Genomic DNA, 18,263 nt, shown 5'->3' with positions numbered 1-18,263 from the left:
CTGTATGTGTATTCCTTCCTTCCTTCCTCTCTCCCTCCCTCCCTTCCTTCCTCCCTCCCTGTCTCTCCCTCCTTACCTATCTGTCTACCTGTCTGTCTGTCTGTCTATCTATCTGTCTATCTATCGGAACCCTGGGTTCATACTCATAGTTCCAATTCTAATTCAACCACAGGTTCATTCTTAATTCCTCCCTTTTCATATTTGTAATTCCCTTCTCCAGCTGGCTCCATTATCTGTAGTACATTTACTTATTTGATCAGTTCCCCCGTATGTAGCCAATTTCATATTGCTGCCATCCCGAAACCCTCATGAACGCTCTCCTCACCTCAGTGGGATTCTGCTCCATCCCAGGTTCCCCTCCTCGTTGTGCTCGGGCTGCGGCATGCTGGGCCATCGCTCTCATTGCCTCCCTGCATATCTTCCTGACCCATCTTGGGCTTCAGCACCCGACTCTGGGCTGTCTGTCTTGCTTGCTCCTACGTAATGGCTTTTGGACTGAAATGTTGGGAAAGGGTTTAAAAAGAGGCTCTAATAATCTTTAAAAGAGAGACACAAATCCATTGTTAGGCTTACGGCTAGCTATATTTTTCTTCAGATTAAATAAACCTGCTTTAAAATTCTTATTGGCCTTTTAAAAAAGAATCACTCACACACACACACACACACACACACACACACTCTCACTCACTCACTCACTCACTTGACTTCGGTTTACTTAGGTGTCCCTAAATATACAAACTCCCCTGCCACTACCCTGTTTTTCTTCATCACCTCCTGTTGATGGCCAGTCCCTTTCACCTGTTCACTTGATTCTATTCCTTCCGTTTCTTCAAGGAACTTGCCTTATCACGTACCCTGAAGATATCTCCCTCGTATCTCAAGCCTTTTCTCAACCTCACTTTTCCCTTAACTTCTAAACATATTCAAGGCTCTGCATCTTCCAATGAAAAATAGGTAAAGTCTCCTTCCCTTATAACACTCTCCAGTTTTCTTTCTCTCTCACTTTAGAGCTACCTTTGTGTTCTGGCTTCTGCTCCTCCATGCCATTGAGCTGATTGTGCCAAACTCTTTGAAGCTCCTAATGATGTCGAACTCACCCTTGGGCCTTGGTGACATTTCCTCCTGCCTCTCAGGCTGCTACTTCCCAGTCTCCTTTGTAGATTCCTCTTTCTCTGTTGATCCTTTAAATGTCACTTATCTTCAGGGTTTTGTCTGCTGCCCTTTTTGTTGTTGGTGTCTGCACTTTCTCTATAAATAATCTTCAGTCCCAGTGCTTCAGTTGCTCTCAGTGTGTGGAATGCTTCAGAAGCTGCATTTCCTGGCGTGCTTTGTGGGTTGCAGACCAGTTTGTCCTCCTGCCTACTGGCCATCTTCATTTGGATGCGCCGTGGACTCCTCACATTCAGCAGCTTGAAAACAGTCCATTCTGCTCTTCCTGTGCTGTATTCTGTTTCTCAGTGAATGGTACACCATCTTCACTCATGCAAGTTAGAAACCTGAGTTAATTCAGGTCTTGTCAAGCCTGCCTTCTTCTTATCTCTTGGACCTTTTCTCTCGCTTTCACTTCCACTAATGCTGTGGAAGGTCAAACACTTAGGATTTCTTCTCTGGGTACCACAAGGTTTTTGAATGGAGTTTCTTGCCTTTCGCCCCTCATCCCCCCACTACATTCTTTAGCAGGTGCATGGATGAAAGGGTTTATTGTTACTCAACGAGTATTTATTGAGCACAGACCCTGTCCTGAGGGTTGATGATAAACAATTTGTTTTTAATAAATTTATTTATTCTTTTATTTTTGGCTGCGTTGGGTCTTCGTTGCTGCGCACGGGCTTCCTCTAGTTGCGGCGAGCAGGGGCTACTCTTTGTTGAGGTGTGCGGGCTTCCCATTGGGGTGGCTTGTCTTTGTTGAGGAGCATGGGCTCTAGGCGTGTGGACTTCAGTAGTTGTGGCACGCAGGCTCAGTAGTTGTGGCTCATAGGCTCTAGAGCACAGGCTCAGTAGTTGTGGCGCACAGGCTTAGTTGCTCCGTGGCATGTGGGATCTTCCCAGACCAGGGCTCGAACCCGTGTCCCCTGCTTTGGCAGGAGGATGCTTAACCACTATGCTACCAGGGAAGTCCCGATGATACAAATTTGAATGAATCATAGGGCAAGCAGGGAGACCACTATAAAGAAGTACAGTACAGTTTTAAATGAGTTGATATTTGTGAGGTACATAGAACCATGCTTTGCACCTTTAAATGCTTGTTAAAATATGGAAAGTACACAGATAACCACAGGGTGGTGTAGGAGCTGAGGGTGATTTAGGGAAGGAGGGAGAACTCTGAGGCAAATAATAGCTTCATGATTAGGAAGGAGTCAAGAGGAAAACAGGTAGCTGAGCCCTTGTGATTTGTTTCTCTTTTTTGAAGATGTCTGATGCTGTCAGACTCATGTGCTGGGGTCTTTTTCTGATTTAGGCACTGTGTCTCTGTTGAGTGGTAATAAGCCACCTGGCGGGCCTGGGCTTTGGGCTTCAGTTTCCTCACCAAATCTAAAATTGAACAGTCAGAGTAGAGGATTCCCAGATCTCTTCAATGTATAAAAAAGTCTTTGGTTCTAGGAAAAGACCACTGGTGGAATATGGAGGATTGGGTCTTCAAAACCAGATAAGACTTTATTTTTTATTTTATTTTATTTTTTACATCTTTATTGGAGTATAATTGCTTTACAATGTGTGCCAGTTTCTGCTTCACAACAAAGTGAATCAGCTATACATATACATATGTTCCCATATCTCTTCCCTCTTGCGTCTCCCTCCCCCCCCCATCCCACCCCTCTAGGTGGTCACAAAGCACAGAGCCGATCTCCCTGTGCTATGCGGCTGCTTCCCACTAGCTATCTGTTTTACATTTGGTAGTGTATATAAGTAAGTCAGAAAGGGTTGTTATTTTATATCTGCAGTTCTGAGCCATGGATGCTAATTGAAATCACCTGAGTAGCTTTAAAAACTGATGCCTGGATTCGACTTCTGCAGATTCTGATTTAAATGGTCTATATAGTTCAGCTTGGACATCAGGATTTTGTATCAGGTTCCTGTTTTTCATCTTTGTTCTCACATACCAGTTCTTTTTTAAAAAATTAATTAATTAATTTTAACATCTTTATTGGAGTATAATTGCTTTACAATGGTGTGTTAGTTTCTGCTGTATAACAAAGTGAATCAGTTATACATATACATATGTTCCCGTATCTCTTCCCTCTTGCGTCTCCCTCCCTCCCACCCTCCCTATCCCACCCCTCTAGGTGGTCACAAAGCACCGAGCTGATCTCCCTGTGCTATGCGGCTGCTTCCCACTAGCTATCCATTCCACGCTTCGTAGTGTATATATGTCCATGCCACCCTCCTGCCCTGTCACAGCTTACCCTTCCCCCTCCCCATATCCCCAAGTCCATTCCCCAGCAGGTCCCTGTCTGATTTCAGGGAGTAAATTGCGAATGTTAAAAAATAATTTTGCTTTTCCTTTATTTGGTTCTCTTCTGTTTTCCTACAGTTCTTATTTGCTACATGCACAACAAAATTCATTCAGCTAAGATGTCTCCTTTATCAATAGTTACAGCCCTGGTGGACAGGATTGGTAAGTGATATTATTTTCTAGACATACTTAGAATTTTTAGTAATTATAAAATATTAAGATTAGAGGAAATGTTTTCCTTTTATGGGGGAATTTTTATGTATATATGTGCATATGAAAATGTCTAGATTGCAATATACCAAGATATTTATTATAATTATCTTTGGGTAGAAGAGTTTTACATGATTCCAGTTTTATTTTTTATACTCTTTGCATTGTCTAATTTTTCAAAAATTATTTTTGAAAAATTATTTTTAGTTTTGAAGACAAAAAGGAAATATAGTGAAATTTGACAAAATTTCAAATGAAATTGTCCATTTACAGTATAGAACATTTGGAGTATGGTTTGGGCTCAGGTTGATTTTTCTGTTTTGTAGATATGTGTAAGAAGAGCTTAAGCCCAGAACAGGACATCAAGTTCAGTGGCCATGTTAGTTGGGTTGGGAAGACGTCCATGGAAGTGAAGATGCATATGTTCCAGGTGTGTCTGTGCCCGAAGACTGCCCCCTTGTTCCAATACAACCAGCTAGTCTCAGTGAAAGAAAAGCTTATTCACCTGTCTATCCATAGACAGATATATAGTTCACCCATTTATAGAAAAACAATTCAAGTTCACGTCATACAGATCGTGTGTTATTAATATCCTCCTCCTGGACATAGACTGACACGTAATTTGGTGTTTACGCTTACTGTTTATTACTTTGAAATCATATACAGCTCCATGTTAAGGTACTTGTTTCTAGTTTTGCCCCAGAGAATTTCCCTACAGTCTGAGTTTTGTTAAGCATGAATCGGATTGGTGACTGTTAGTTTCCTAGGGCTGCTGTAGCAAAGTACCACAAACCATGTGGCTTAAAACAACATAAATTAATTGTCTTAACAATTGAGAGGCTAGAAATCCAAAATCAAGGTCTCAGTAGGACCATGCTCTATCTAAAACCCCTAGGGGAGAAGCCTTCCGTGCTTTCTTCCTAGCTTCTAGTGGTTTGCTGGCCCTTTGGCATACCTTGGCTTGTAGTTGTAACACTTCAATCTCTTCCTTCTTCATCAATAGCATTTTTCTCTTGTGTGTCTGTGTCTCTTCTCTTCTCTTCTTTTATTTATTTATTGGCTGCGTTGGGTCTTTGTTGCTGCATGTGGGCTTTCTCTAGTTGGGGCGAGCGGGGGGCTATTCTTTGTTGCAGTGCGTGGGCTTCTCATTGTAGTGGCTTCTCTTGTTGCAGAGCATGGGCTGTAGGCGTGTGGGCTTCAGTAGTTGCAGCATGTGGGCTCAGTAGATGCGGCATGCGGGCCCCTAGAGTGCACGGGCTTCAGTAGTTATGGAGCGTGGGCTCAGTAGTTGCAGCACATGGGCTCAGTAGCTGTGGCTTGTGGGCTCTAGAGCACAGGCTCAGTAGTTGTGGCACACGGGCTTAGTTGCTCTGCGGCATGTGGGATCTTCCCGGACCAGGAATCGAAACTGTCCCTTGCATTGGCAGGCAGATTCTTAACCACTGTGCCACCAGGTGAGTCCTCTTCTCTTCTTAAAAGGACATCAGTGATACTGCATTAAGGGCCCACCTACTCCTGTGTGACCTCATCTTACCTGATTACATCTGCAGCAACCCTATGTCCAAATAAAGTCACGTGCACAGGTACTGAGGGTTAGGACGTCAACATATCTTGTTGGGGGACACAGTTCAACCCATAACAGTCACTGAGATTACTACAGCAGTTAGGAACAGCCTCTCTAATGAGCATAACTCAGAATAGCTATTATAAAGAAATGAAGAAATTTGTCAAGAAAAAGTACCTCAAAGAGGGTAATAGTACAGAAATCAAATAATTCAGAGTATGTTGAAGATTTCATTGTGAAAACTTACTTAAGGGTGACTTATTCAGTTATGTCAGGGTATTCAGTGGATCTGTCATTCAGATACGTGAAATTATGAAGCATTTCACGTTTTGGAAAAAGTCTGAAGGTTGCTCTGCAGTAATTAAAGTTATTTGTCAAAATAGGTAAGTAGTTTTTTATTTGATGCTGTATGTAAACAGCTGAATTTTTTAACTTCCATGTTGCTGTAACTGACGGTAATACTGCTTTTAAAGCAAATATCGTAAAGTTGTTGGGGATGCTCCTCTGATTTGTTCGCACCCTTTTTTAATCTTCATGGTTGATGCACGGTGGATTCCTGGCATAAGACCTGCTTTCTAAGGAATCTTGGACAAATAGGTTGAAAAAGAGATACAGGAATTATTGGGAGGAGAGAGCCAGTGAAAATCAGTGCCAGAGAAGTACAGACTTTTGTTTTAAATTTGCATTTCTCATTGGCCATTTTGATTAATAACTCACGGCTTGAGTGATCCTTTATTCCAGAGAGGCAGCTTGGCAATAGGTACCCTGCCTCTGGTTTGGCTGAAATGTAAGTTCAAATCCCAGCTCTGCTGCTTATTAGCCATGTGACTGTGGGCAAATTTCTTGCCTTCTGTGAGATGCTGTTTTGTTATCACAGTAACCACTAATCAGATGTTGGTCATTATATTACTTTATCGTCATTACTATGGAGGTGGTCCCGCTTGACCGTCAGACCTGCCTTTTGGGGTTCCTGTTAGAGCTCTCTTCCGAGTGTGCTCTCGCTACCTCAAGTCCAGTGTGTTCCAAACTGAGTGCATCAGCTTCCTTTCCAATCCTGACCCTCCTCAGGTTTCCCCTTTGCCACCCTCCGATTTCTCCCAGCTCCAAACCTTTGTGAAAGCTTTAATTTATTTTCCCTTTCCTGTGCAGCCTTTTGCCAAGTCTTGCGAATTCATCACCCACAGCTACTCACCAGAGTCCTTTCTTTCCCTTCCCTTTGGCCTCTGTGTTTCATTCAAGCCCTCACTGCCTCTTGTGTGAGTACTTTAGCTATCTTTTAATTACTCTGCCTGCCTCTTGTCTGTTCTCTCTGTGTTAATTTTACACATCTCTTCCAGATAGGTCTTCGAAAGCCGATCTTCAATCACATCTCTTCCCTTCTCAAAACCCTTCCGTGACCATTATCTGTGGATCAAAGTCTAAATTGCTTTGACTAGTTAGGATCTAAGGTGCTCCATAAACTAGCACCAACCTACCTTTGCAGCTATATTCCCTCCAACTTATCGTTCACACACCTTCTTGGTGCGCACAGCTGGAGACCTTGAGCATCCTAAGAGTAGAGAGTTGTTCACCTTGCATCCCCGATGCTCAGCACTGGTGTTCATTGTAATACACTGGAATGTAAACAGTAGGTGAGCGGATGAGCATCCTCGCGCACACTTTTCCTTTTGCCGGGATTCCTTGGGCTCTGGCTCTGCATATTCATATTCCACCTGTGCTTCTGGGTCACTTCATGCTCGAAACCTTCCCTGATCTTTTCAGCTCATAGTACCTGTTCCTTCCCCACGCCTCCTTCCCTCTGACCTTCTCTCCTGGGACCTGCTGTCCTCTGCCTTGCAGAGCTGTGTATGAACGTCTTTTCTCTTCCACTCGACTATGTGCGCCTCAACAACAGGATCTGGGTGTGAGTCACCTCGCCCACTTCCTGACGGCATTCATTTAACGTTGACTTAGCAGTGATTTATGGAGTGCCCCGTCTGTGCTCGGTGTACAACAGTGAGCAAAACAGGAAGTTCCATTCTCTTGGAGTTCACACTCTAGTAGTGCTCAGTAGTTAGCTGCCTCAGTTCATTCGTCGGCAGTTGGCAGCCATTGATCCGGCATCTGCTGTCTGCCAGCCTTTGTGTCAATTGCTGGGAAACAAATGAGAATAAAAATGGTCGTTGTCCTCAAGGAGCTCTTGGTGCAGTAGGGAGACAGACACATAAATAAATGATTATGATATAGTAAATTATTACGCACTATTTCTGAACAGGGACAGTATTGGCATTGTATGTGGGAAAATTCTTTGCTCTGCAGGACCGTTCCCTGCCTTGTGAGCTGTTTAGCTCTTTGGTTACCCCTTGCTGCGCTAGTAGTGTCCCCCAGCTCATGGGACAGCCATCACTAGCGCTGCACATTTCCAGATGCCCTCCGGGGGATGACATCTTCCTCGCTTATGTTGAGAACCGCTGTCAGGAGAGGACTTTGTTTCCACTTAGGTGGCAAACAAAGGAGGGAGTGATGAACTCTGCCTGGGGAGTAGGGCTGGGGCCGGGGAGGGGAGGAGTGTCTTGAGGAATCCGGCCCTGAGGAAGGCATCTGGCAGAGGCCTGGAGGGGAGGCGGTCAGGTGACAAAATGGGACATTTCAGGACCTCCAAGTTGTCAGCTGTGGCTAGAGAAAGGAGTGCAGGCATGCCGGGAGTGTTTGGTGAACAACTAGAGTGGAATCTGGGCTCCGTGGTGGCGGCTTTACATAGAATGCCAGCAGGCGTAGACCAGATGCTGGGATAAAGGAAGACCTCTTGCAAGGTTTGAATAGGACAGGGACATAGTAAGATTGGTGAGACTCTTCTGCAAGTCGAGGGGGAAGGCTCATAACGGCCTGAACAGGTAGTGGTGATGAGGACTAGTGGTCGGTTTGTTGAGGATGGAACCACCTGTACCCTCAGGTTACGATATGACTTGACGATATGACTCTCCTGGAAGTACAGACTTCTAGGGAAAAAAAAAATACCTTAAAATCTCAATGGCCTCTGCATTGTAAATATTTAGCTTAATCCACAGAATTCTCATTGATCTTACCCTTTCTTGGAAGCCCCTGTGCCAGGCTAAGGAAACAAACACATCCTGGTAGTTGGCACACTCAAGTTCCCTGAAAATACAAATGTCTGGGAGAGCGATGGGAGGTCCGCCTGGCTGTGTGTGCCTTTGGGAGGACAGGTAGGCCTGGAGAAAGCCAGCGTTCTGCAAGATGCGGGACGCTTAAATGATGGTGATGCACAAGGTCCCCCCGTGACCCTTGCCCTTGGGTCCCAGTCACTCACAGCTCCAAGGCCCATAGTTTGTGCCCATCCCAGCACTTCTCGCACTGTGCACTGTTTGGGTTTTTGGGTATCTCTCTCCTCCGCTAGACCACAGACGCTTCACTCTTGCTGCCTTTTCCCCCCTAGAGCCCAGTTGTGTGCCTGGCATCTCAGCAGATGGTGGTTAGTGAAAGCACTCGTCCTGTTTTGCTAATTTCAGCCTTTCCCAAAGGCTGTGATATCAGTTAGGATTGTAGTAGGTCTTCCCAGTAAATGCATTTCTTACATCTGCATTTTCTTTCCTTTGTTCTCTAGTTACACGACAATGAATTTTCCCCTGTTTTGGATGCGACATTTGTAATGGTGGCTCGTGATTCTGAAAACAAAGGGTAATTGCAGTTTTTTTCCTAATTCTTTATTTTGAAAAATATCAAAGATACGTAAAATTGAAGAGAAGACTTTAATAAATTTCTAGGATACCATCACCTAGACTTAAGAGTTTTAAAATTTTGCCATATTTGCTGCTTCTGTTTTTTTTAAAGTATATTATTTTCTTTATAATATTTTAAAGCAAATCCCAGACATAATGACATTTCACCTCTAAATACTTCAGTGTAGGGCACTGCTTTAAAAATGAGGCTATTTCCTTAAATAACTGCATTACCATTCGCACACCTAACAAAAATAATAGTAAGTCCTTAATATATTCTAATAGTTCATATTCACTTTTTCCCACATATCTTTAACGACTTATTCAAATCAGGATCCAAACAAGGTCCACATATTACATTTGATTTGTATATCTCTTAAGTCTGTTTTTTTTGTTAACAGCTTTATTGAGATATAATTCACATCCCATACAGTTCACCCATTGAAAGTGTACAATTTAATGGCTTTTAGTATATTCATAGAATTGTGCAGTCTCATCAGTCTGTTTTAATCTGGAATGGTTGTGTGTCCCCACTGTCCCCTTATCCTTTCATATCATTAACTGGTTGAAAGCCCAGATTGATTGTTCTTTACAGTGTCCCACTTTCTGGATTTGTCTCATTGCTTCCTTGTGGTATTTTTTTTTTAACTTGTTTCACTCTCCCTAGTATTTTCTGTAAATTGAAGTTAGGTCTAAACCTTGATTAGATTTGAGTTCAGCGTATTTGGTGAGAGTGCTTCGTAGGTGATGATGTCTCTGTATCTCATATTGTATCATGTCAGGAGGTATAGATTGTCCCACTCATAGTAATGCTGAGATTAGCGTGTGGATTCAAGTAGCGACACACTTTAATTTTTGCCTTGTGTAGTTCAATTTATCCTCTTGTGATCAGCAATAATCTACAGGTGTAGTACAGTACAAGGTGTATCCAATGTATCCAATCTTATGAATAGCTAGTTTCCTGTCAGTCTTCCTCCAGTGCTTTTAATGTCCTTTGCTGATCATTGCTTTTATTATTTTCATTAGGGGATGTAAAATGATTCTCAAATTCTGTCATTTCTTTCTATATTTATTAGCTGGAGATCTGTAAAGAAGAGTTTTCCCTTATCAACTAGGGCAATTTGGTTTGTAAAGGAAAGTTAGGATCAGTGGTTCATTCTTGCTTTTATTTACACATTTACTAGCTAGTGATGACATAGTTTTTCTGCTATTTTGCTTTTTAAAAAAGTATCATTGTATGTTCATGGATTTTAATATAGTAAATATGTTTTAATACATTGCAGCCATTGTTCTTCCTGTTTCTCAGAGTGAACATCTTTGGTCAGTGGGAACTCCTTTAAGCTGGCTGCTGTGATAAGCTATTTTGACATTTCCTAGTTAGTCTTTGATAACTTCCTGCTCTCTGGTACAATGAGATGTCTTGGACTCATTCTGTACATTTCCTGCCCCAGGGCTGGAATCAGCCAGTTTTCCAAGGAGTCCTCAGGTTCCTTTTAGTGGGAAACTGGTATTTAGACACCAAAATCTGGGTACTAGAACTATACGTTGTTACTAGTTTGTCATGTTTCTAGGCCTTTTCAGTAGACAGGGCTTGGATGTATGTTAAAAAACAAACAAAAAACCTCATAAATTTGTACTGTCATTTCCAAGTCCAGTTTAACTGTACAGACTTTAACACTTTATCATTTTTCTCTTACATTGGATTCTTGGTTCCCTAATGCCAGTTACACAAGGCATTCAGACTGGGAAAAACTGTTTAATTATGTGTGTGGGAGTGGGGTAGGGGGGGAACGTTTCAGGATTGCTGTTTGTACAGACGGAGTCTAGAGGCCTATGGGAAGTCTAATTTGTTTTAGAAACTTGAGTTAGGAGTCTGCAATGAGAAATCTCTTCTGCTGCGTGGAAAGCTGACTTGGAAACCCGACTTAAGATCAAAAAACCCCTTGGTGACTCTGATCTGAGCAAAGAATCCACCCATCTTCTCTGGCTCCTCTCACCAGCTCCAGCTGACCTGCCGCTCCTAGGGGCTGCCCTGGGGCTCCTTTTCCAGCACTGAGGGCGTTACTTAAAGCTTCTCTCCCAGCTGATGCATTCTAATTTTCCAAGCTGCCGTACTTTTGTGGTTTTTTTTGTTTTTTGTTTTTTTGCAGTACGCGGGTCTCTCACTGTTGTGGCCTCTCCCGTTGTGGAGCACAGGCTCCGGACGCGCAGGCTCAGCGGCCATGGCCCACGGGCCCAGCCGCTCCGCGACGTGTGGGATCTTCCCGTAACGGGGCACGAACCCGTGTCCCCTGCATCGGCAGGCGGACTCTCAACCACTGCGCCACCAGGGAAGCCCCCATTTCTGTACTTTTGTTTCCGTTTTTCTTTCATCCAACCTTTGGATTCTACCACAGTGAAGTACTATCCCTTTCTCAGTGTTTTATTTTGGAAAATTTCACATCTACAGAAATGTAGAAAGAATAATGCAATGAGCACCCATATGCCCTTCACCTAAATTCTCGAATTAACATTTTACCACATTTGCCTTACTCTTGTCCTTTCTCAATAAATACAAACATATATACTTTTTCCCCTGGAATTGTTTCAAAGTGAGTTTGAGACTACTTTACCCTAATTTCAGCATGTATCTCCTAAGAATAAGACCATTCTCCTACATAACCTCAGTGCCTTTATTATATCCAAGAAATTTAACGGTGATACAATTATATTATCTAATATATGATTCATATTCAAACTTTGCCAATTGTCCCTAAAATATTCTTTATAACCTTTTCCCCCGAGTCAGGGTCTGATTAAGGACCATATATTATATGCGGTAATCATGTTTCTTTAAATAATTCCCCTTAAAATAATCCCCCTGCTGCTTTCTGTCTTTTAAGACGTTGACTTCTTACAATTTTTTATTGAAGTATAGTTGATTTACAATGTTGTGTTAGTTTCAGGTGTACAGCAAAGTGATAGTTATATATCTCTATCTCTGTCTCTATCTATATTGTTTTTCAGATTCTTTTCCCATATAGGTTATTACAAAATATCGAGTATAGTTCCTTGTGTTATACAGTAGGTCCTCGTTGGTTATTTATTTTATATATAGCAGAGTGTATATTTTAATCCCAAACTCCCAATTTATCGCCCCCCCCAGTTTCCCCTGTGGTAACCAGAAGTTTGTATTCTATGTCTGTGAGTCTATTTCTGTTTTGTAAATAAGTTCATTTGTATCATTTTTTTTAGATTCCACATATAAGTGATATCATATGATATTTGTCCTTCTCTGTCTGGCTTACTTTACTTAGTATGATAATCTCTAGTTGCATCTATGTTGCTGCAAATGGCGTTATTTCATTCTTTTTATGGCCGAATAATATTCCATTTTGTATATATACCACATCTTCGTTATCCATTCATCTGTCGATGGACTCTTAGGTTGTGTCCATGTCTTGGTTATTGTACATAGTGCTGCAGTGAACATTGGGGTGCATGTATCTTTTCAAATTATGGTTTTCTCCAGATATATGCCGAGTAATGGGATTACTGGATAATATGGTAGCTCTATTTTTAGTTTTTTAAGGAACTCCCATACTGTTTTCCATAGTGGCTGTACCAATTTACATTCCCACCAACAGTATAGGAGGGTTCCCCTTTCTCCACATCCTCTCCAGTATTTATTATTATTATTATTTTAAAATATTTATTATTTACTTATCTTGGCTGCACCAGCTCTTAGTTGCGGCATACGTGATCTTTAGTTGTGGCATGCAGACTTCTTAGTTGCGGCATGCATGTGGGCTTTAGTTCCCCAACCAGGGATCGAACCTGGGCCCCCTGCATTGGGAGGTCGGAGTCTTACCCACTGGCCACTAGGGAAGTCCCTCCAGCATTTATTATTTGTAGACTTTTTGATGATGGCCATTCTGACTGGTGTGAGGTGATATCTCATTGTAGTTTTGATTTGCATTTCTCTAATAATTAGTGATGTGGAGCATCTTTTCATGTGCCTTTTGGCCATCTGTATGTCTTCTTTGGAGAAATGTCTATTTAGATCTTCTGCCCATTTTTTATCGGGTTGTTTGTTTTTTTGATATTGAGCTGTATGAGCTGTTTGTATATTTTGGAGATTAATGCCTTGTTAGTTGCACCATTTGCAAATATTTTCTCGCATTCTGAGGGTTATCTTTTCATTTTGTTTATGGTTTCCCTTGCTGTACAAAAGCTTCTAAGTTTAATTAGGTCCCATTTGTTTATTTTTGTGTTTATTTCCATTACTGTAGGAGACAGATCCAAAAAGATATTGCTGCGATTTATGTCAAAGAGTATCCTGCCTATGTTTTCCTCTAGGAGTTTTATAGTATTTGGTCTTACGTTTAGGTCTTTAATCCACTTTGAGTTTATTTTTGTGTATGGTGTTAGAGAATGTTCTAATTTCATTTTTTTACATGTAGCTGTCCAGTTTTCCCAGCACCACTTATTGAAGAGACTGTCTTTTCTCCATGTATATTCTTTGCCTCCTTTGTGATAGGTTAATTGACCATAAGTGCATGGGTTTATTTTTGGGTCTTTTATCCTGTTCCATTGATCTATATTTCTGTTTTTGTGCCAGTACCATACTGTTTTGATGACTGTAACTTTGTAGTATAGTCTGAAGTCAGGGAGCCTGATTCCTCCAGCTCTATTTTTCTTTCTAGCCAAATTGCTAGATTGCTTTGGCTATTTGGGATCTTTTGTGTTTCCATACAAGTTTAAGAATTTTTTGTTCCAGTTTTGTGAAAAATGCCATTGGTAGTTTGATAGGGATTGAATTGAATTTGTAGATTGCCTTGGGAAGGCATTGACATTTTTGAAGAGTCCAGGCCGGTTGTCTTACAGAATGTTCTACAACCTATATTTTACTGTTTCCTCATAATTGAATCAGGTGAAACATTTTGGCAAGTGGCCATATCCTTTTACAACGTGAACTTTCTAGTGTGTATATAAGTCTGTAACCAGAAGAGTCCCCTAATTGTTCAGAGTTCTTATGTGAAGCAGTCAGTAAGTGTTACCCAAAATGAACACCTTCAGTTTTTATTAGGTAATGGCATGTCTTAAAATTTTTCTTTTCTTTTCTTCTCTTTAGGCCGGCATTTGTAAATCCACTCACCCTTGAAAGCCCAGAGGAAGAAGAGATCTTTAGACAAGGAGAATGTATATTAATTTGTTCATAATAAGATACAATTTAAAAAGCACATTAACTGTACTGCAGAGGAGATTATTTAAGAGTATGTATGGACTCCTCATACCAGTAAAGTATCCACAGAGTCCATACTTTGAACAGTTTTTTTTTTTTTTTTTTTGCGGTACGCGGGCCTCTCACTGCTGTGGCCTCTCCCGCTGCGGAGCACAGGCTCCGGACGCGCAGGCCCAGCAGGCATGGCTCACGGGCCTAGATGCTCCACGGCATGTGGGATCTTCCCAGACCGGGTCACGAACCCATGTCCCCTGCATCGGCAGACGGACTCTCAACCACTGCGCCACCAGGGAAGCCCTGAACGATTTTTATTGACGATACAATATTAAGTGAAGTAATTTGTTTTCTCACATTTAATGAAATGGGAAATGTATCTTAATGAGATAACTGCTGGTTGGGGCTGTAGGTCAAGGTGATTATAAGTGGTCTCACACTGAGCAGACATGATTTCCATCTGAAAGCAAAAAATCACTGAAAGTGTTATGTAGCCTCAGCAGCCTTCTCTGGGATAGATGTGCAATTTCCAGTGGGCTTTTCGAAATCTGGAAATACTGCATTTATAGGGTCCGAGGCAGCCCCGGTCGGCAGCCCAGTGCTGTAGTGTGGCCCTCCTGATCATAGCTCCTTATTGTCTCCTGTTCCAGTGAACAAGGGGACAAGGGTTGCCTTCAGCTCCATGTCATTACTGAAAATGGCTCCCACTGCTGAGGAGAGGACAACCATACATGAGATGTTTCTTAACACGCTGGATCCAAAGTAAGTTAGGACGGTGAGATTCCTGGTTGGGAGAGCATCTAAACCTTGGCCTTCTCACGAGCTACACTTGCTTGAACATATTGGGCATTGTTTGCAAATATTTTACTTTTCAGCAGCAAAACCATGGCATTGACAGGGTTTACTCGATCTCCATTTGTACAGGACTGTAAGTTTTCGAAGTCGAGTTTTGCCTCCTAATGCAGTGTGGATGGAGAATTCAAAACTGAAGAGCTTGGATATTTGCCACCCTCAGGTATTGGAATTTAGTGAAAAATCTTCTAAACAGGATAACTTGGACTCATGACACTCATCTAAGAGTTGACATGCCTTCAAACTGACCTCTGTTCTATGGCATTGTGAATTCCTTTGTTCTACAGATTCGGATCGTCACGGGGCTTGTATTTATTAATATTTATTTTATGTCCTGTAGGAGCGGAACATTTTCAATCGAATCTTTGGTGGTTTCCTTATGAGGAAAGCATATGAACTTGGATGGGCTACTGCTTGTAACTTCGGGTGAGTTGGATTTCAGGTAGTCTTAACTCCTGAGAAGCCGTTTATACTGCCTCACTCAGTGAAACATTTTGGACCCGTCTGGATGTGTTTGGGAATATATTGTGTTTTTAAATAAATGCTACACTTGTACCAGGTGGGTTTGACCTTCAGTTTAGAAGGCTCTCGCTCTGATGTTGTCCCTTAGTACATTAAATGCCTACTGAGAAAAAGGGGTGATGATACCCAGAAGGGAAAAGATGATTTAGATACTGATCTGGTCACAGTGCCATCTCTTACCATCTGGTGTGGTTATTCCCTCCTTCTCTAGGTTTATTCTTTGACCATTTAAAGTTTGCTTCAGCTGATTGTCAGGAAAAAACTAGAGATCATCTGAATTTTGCAGTTGACCACAAGTACTGTGTTTTCCCAACAGTGGTTCCCGACCATTTATAGTCGCCGTGGATGATATCATGTTTCAGAAACCTGTTGAGGTTGGATCATTGCTGTTTCTTTCTTCGCAGGTAGGTGTGTGATGAGAGATGAAATACAATTTTTATTATTTGGGCCTAGAAGAGAGGTTTTTGTATTCTAAAGCCACCGTTTCTCTTATGACTGCTTTCTTCCCCCTTCCTAATGCAATAAACTAACTATCGTGTCCATAATCGCTTAGGTTTGCTTTACTCAGGGAAATTACATTCAAGTCAGAGTACACAGTGAGGTGGCCTCTCTACAGGATAAAGAGCATATGACCACCAATGTCTTTCATTTCACGTTCATGTCGGAAAAAGAAGTGCCCTTGGTTTTCCCCAGAACATATGGAGGTAAGTGGCAAATGACTGCTTGTCCCTAATGAGGGGAACTTTTAAAGACATTTCTCTCCTTTTAAATTGTTGTAGGAAGTACTCTGATGCCCATCAGCCCTAGAGCATGTCTTTAGGGGATTGTGCTTTTGAGATTCTGCAGCCCTGAAGGCCAGGATGCCTCATGGCGTTCAGGTGGCCATTGCTGGTCTGCCTGCCTGGCTGTTGTCTGAAGGGCCAGTGTCAGCTGCAGGCAGCCACTGGTGGTCAGGACCGGTCCAGCCAAAGGGCCAGAGTCGAGGCACTCTCTGGCCCAGCAGCACATGCCTGGTGCCGGTTTTGAATTTTCATTGCTGTCCCAGTGTTCCCAAGTAGTTTTGTGTTTGTACAGTGATTTTCTTAGGTGCTGCACGTGTCTCCAGAGCTCTCTCTCTTATGTTCCAGAGTCCATGTTGTATTTAGATGGGCAGAGGCATTTCAGCTCCATGAGTGCACCAGTGACCTTGAAAAAGGACCACCTCATCGAGCCCTAGGAAGACCGCGTTTGTTGAAGGCCAGTGCCCCACAGTGACACGGTGCCTGATGAAGGCCTGAGCAAGTATATCGCTCTTAGTGTTTATTCTCATCCTCCATAGAGAAGAAGGATGTATTCAGTTTTTAGGTTGATCAGAAAAGTAGAATGAGAGAATGGCTGGGTGGGGCAGAGGGGGAAAGAATTATTGAATAATAAATACTTTCAAGACAATTTAAATTGTGAACCTACCACGTTTCCTCCTGTCTACTCAGGAAATGAGGGCTGAATGCCTTTTTATGTGACTGGACACATTCTTTTCTTACACATATTGCAACCATCAATCTACATGGTTTCCTGCCAGGGCATTTGGAGGGCATTCTTTAAACCTGACCTTTACTGCAATTCCCCTGTATTATTTAAATCCCATCAACCCTATGTGATTCCTTTGTATTTTTGCCTCCTTCTATTTCCCAGCTTTTGTTGTTAGCAGAGGGTAGATGAAAAGTTGTAGTAAAGGGATTCAACAAAAGACACAGCATTTGTAAGGATTTGTGGGAAGCTTTAGATCTGAAACATACCAAGGAAACACAGAAGACCCCAAATAGCCAAAGCAATCTTGAGAAAGAAAAATGGAGCTGGAGGAATCAGGCTTCCCGACTTCAAACTATACTACAAAGCTACAGTGATCAAGATGGTATGGTACTGGCACAAAAACAGAAATGTAGATCAATGGATCAGGATAGAAAGCCCAGAGATAAACCCATGCACATATGGTCACCTAATTTATGACAAAGGAGGCAAGAATATACAATGGAGAAAAGACAGCCTCTTCAATGAGTGGTGCTGGGAAAACTGGACAGCTACATGTAAAAGAATGAAATTAGAGCACTCCCTAACACCACCATACACAAAAACTCCAAATGGATTAAAGACCTAAATGTAAGAGCAGACACTATAAAACTCTTAGAGGAAAACATAGGAAAAACACTCTGACATAAACAACAGCAAGTTCTTTTTTGACCCACCTCCTACAGTAATGAAAATAAAAACAAGAATAAACAAATGGGACCTAATGAAACTTAAAAGCTTTTGCACAGCAAAGGAAACCATAAACAAGACGAAAAGACAACCCTCAGAATGGGAGAAAATATTTGCAAATGAAACAATGGACAAAGGATTAATCTCCAAAATATACAAACAGCTCATGGAGCTCAATATCAAAAAAACAACGCAATTAAAAAATGGGTGGAAGACCTAAATAGACATTTCAGCAAAGAAGACATACAGATGGCGAAGCGGCACATGAAAAGATGCTCCACATCGCTAATTATTAGAGAAATGCAAATCAAAACTACAATGAGGTATCACCTCACACTGGTCAGAATGCCCATTATCAAAAAATCTAGAAACAGTAAATGCTGGAGAGAGTGTGGTGAAAAGGGAACCCTCCTGCACTGTTGGTGGGAATGTAAATTGATACAGTCACTATGGAGAACAGTATGGAGGTTCCTTAAAAAACTAAAAATAAAA

At 41.9% G+C, this 18,263-nt stretch overlaps 1 protein-coding gene across 1 annotated transcript in view; it reads left to right on the top strand.

Annotated features, from left to right (window-relative positions):
- The window catches only part of ACOT9 (acyl-CoA thioesterase 9), a 29,128-nt gene extending 10,865 nt beyond the window's left edge, over nt 1-18,263 (top strand). Inside the window, exons 6-15 of the mRNA XM_082865423.1 lie at nt 3,533-3,616; nt 3,991-4,094; nt 8,830-8,903; nt 14,058-14,125; nt 14,813-14,924; nt 15,087-15,177; nt 15,355-15,440; nt 15,853-15,940; nt 16,090-16,240; nt 16,664-18,263. Coding sequence (XP_082721549.1) covers nt 3,533-3,616; nt 3,991-4,094; nt 8,830-8,903; nt 14,058-14,125; nt 14,813-14,924; nt 15,087-15,177; nt 15,355-15,440; nt 15,853-15,940; nt 16,090-16,240; nt 16,664-16,752 — 947 coding nt within the window. The 3' untranslated portion in view covers nt 16,753-18,263. The remainder of the gene's footprint in view (nt 1-3,532; nt 3,617-3,990; nt 4,095-8,829; nt 8,904-14,057; nt 14,126-14,812; nt 14,925-15,086; nt 15,178-15,354; nt 15,441-15,852; nt 15,941-16,089; nt 16,241-16,663) is intronic.

This window comes from Leucopleurus acutus (assembly GCF_964270905.1).
Source record: "Leucopleurus acutus genome assembly, chromosome: X".
Taxonomy (NCBI): domain Eukaryota; kingdom Metazoa; phylum Chordata; class Mammalia; order Artiodactyla; family Delphinidae; genus Leucopleurus; species Leucopleurus acutus.
This window is presented reverse-complemented; position numbering and strand designations above follow the sequence as displayed.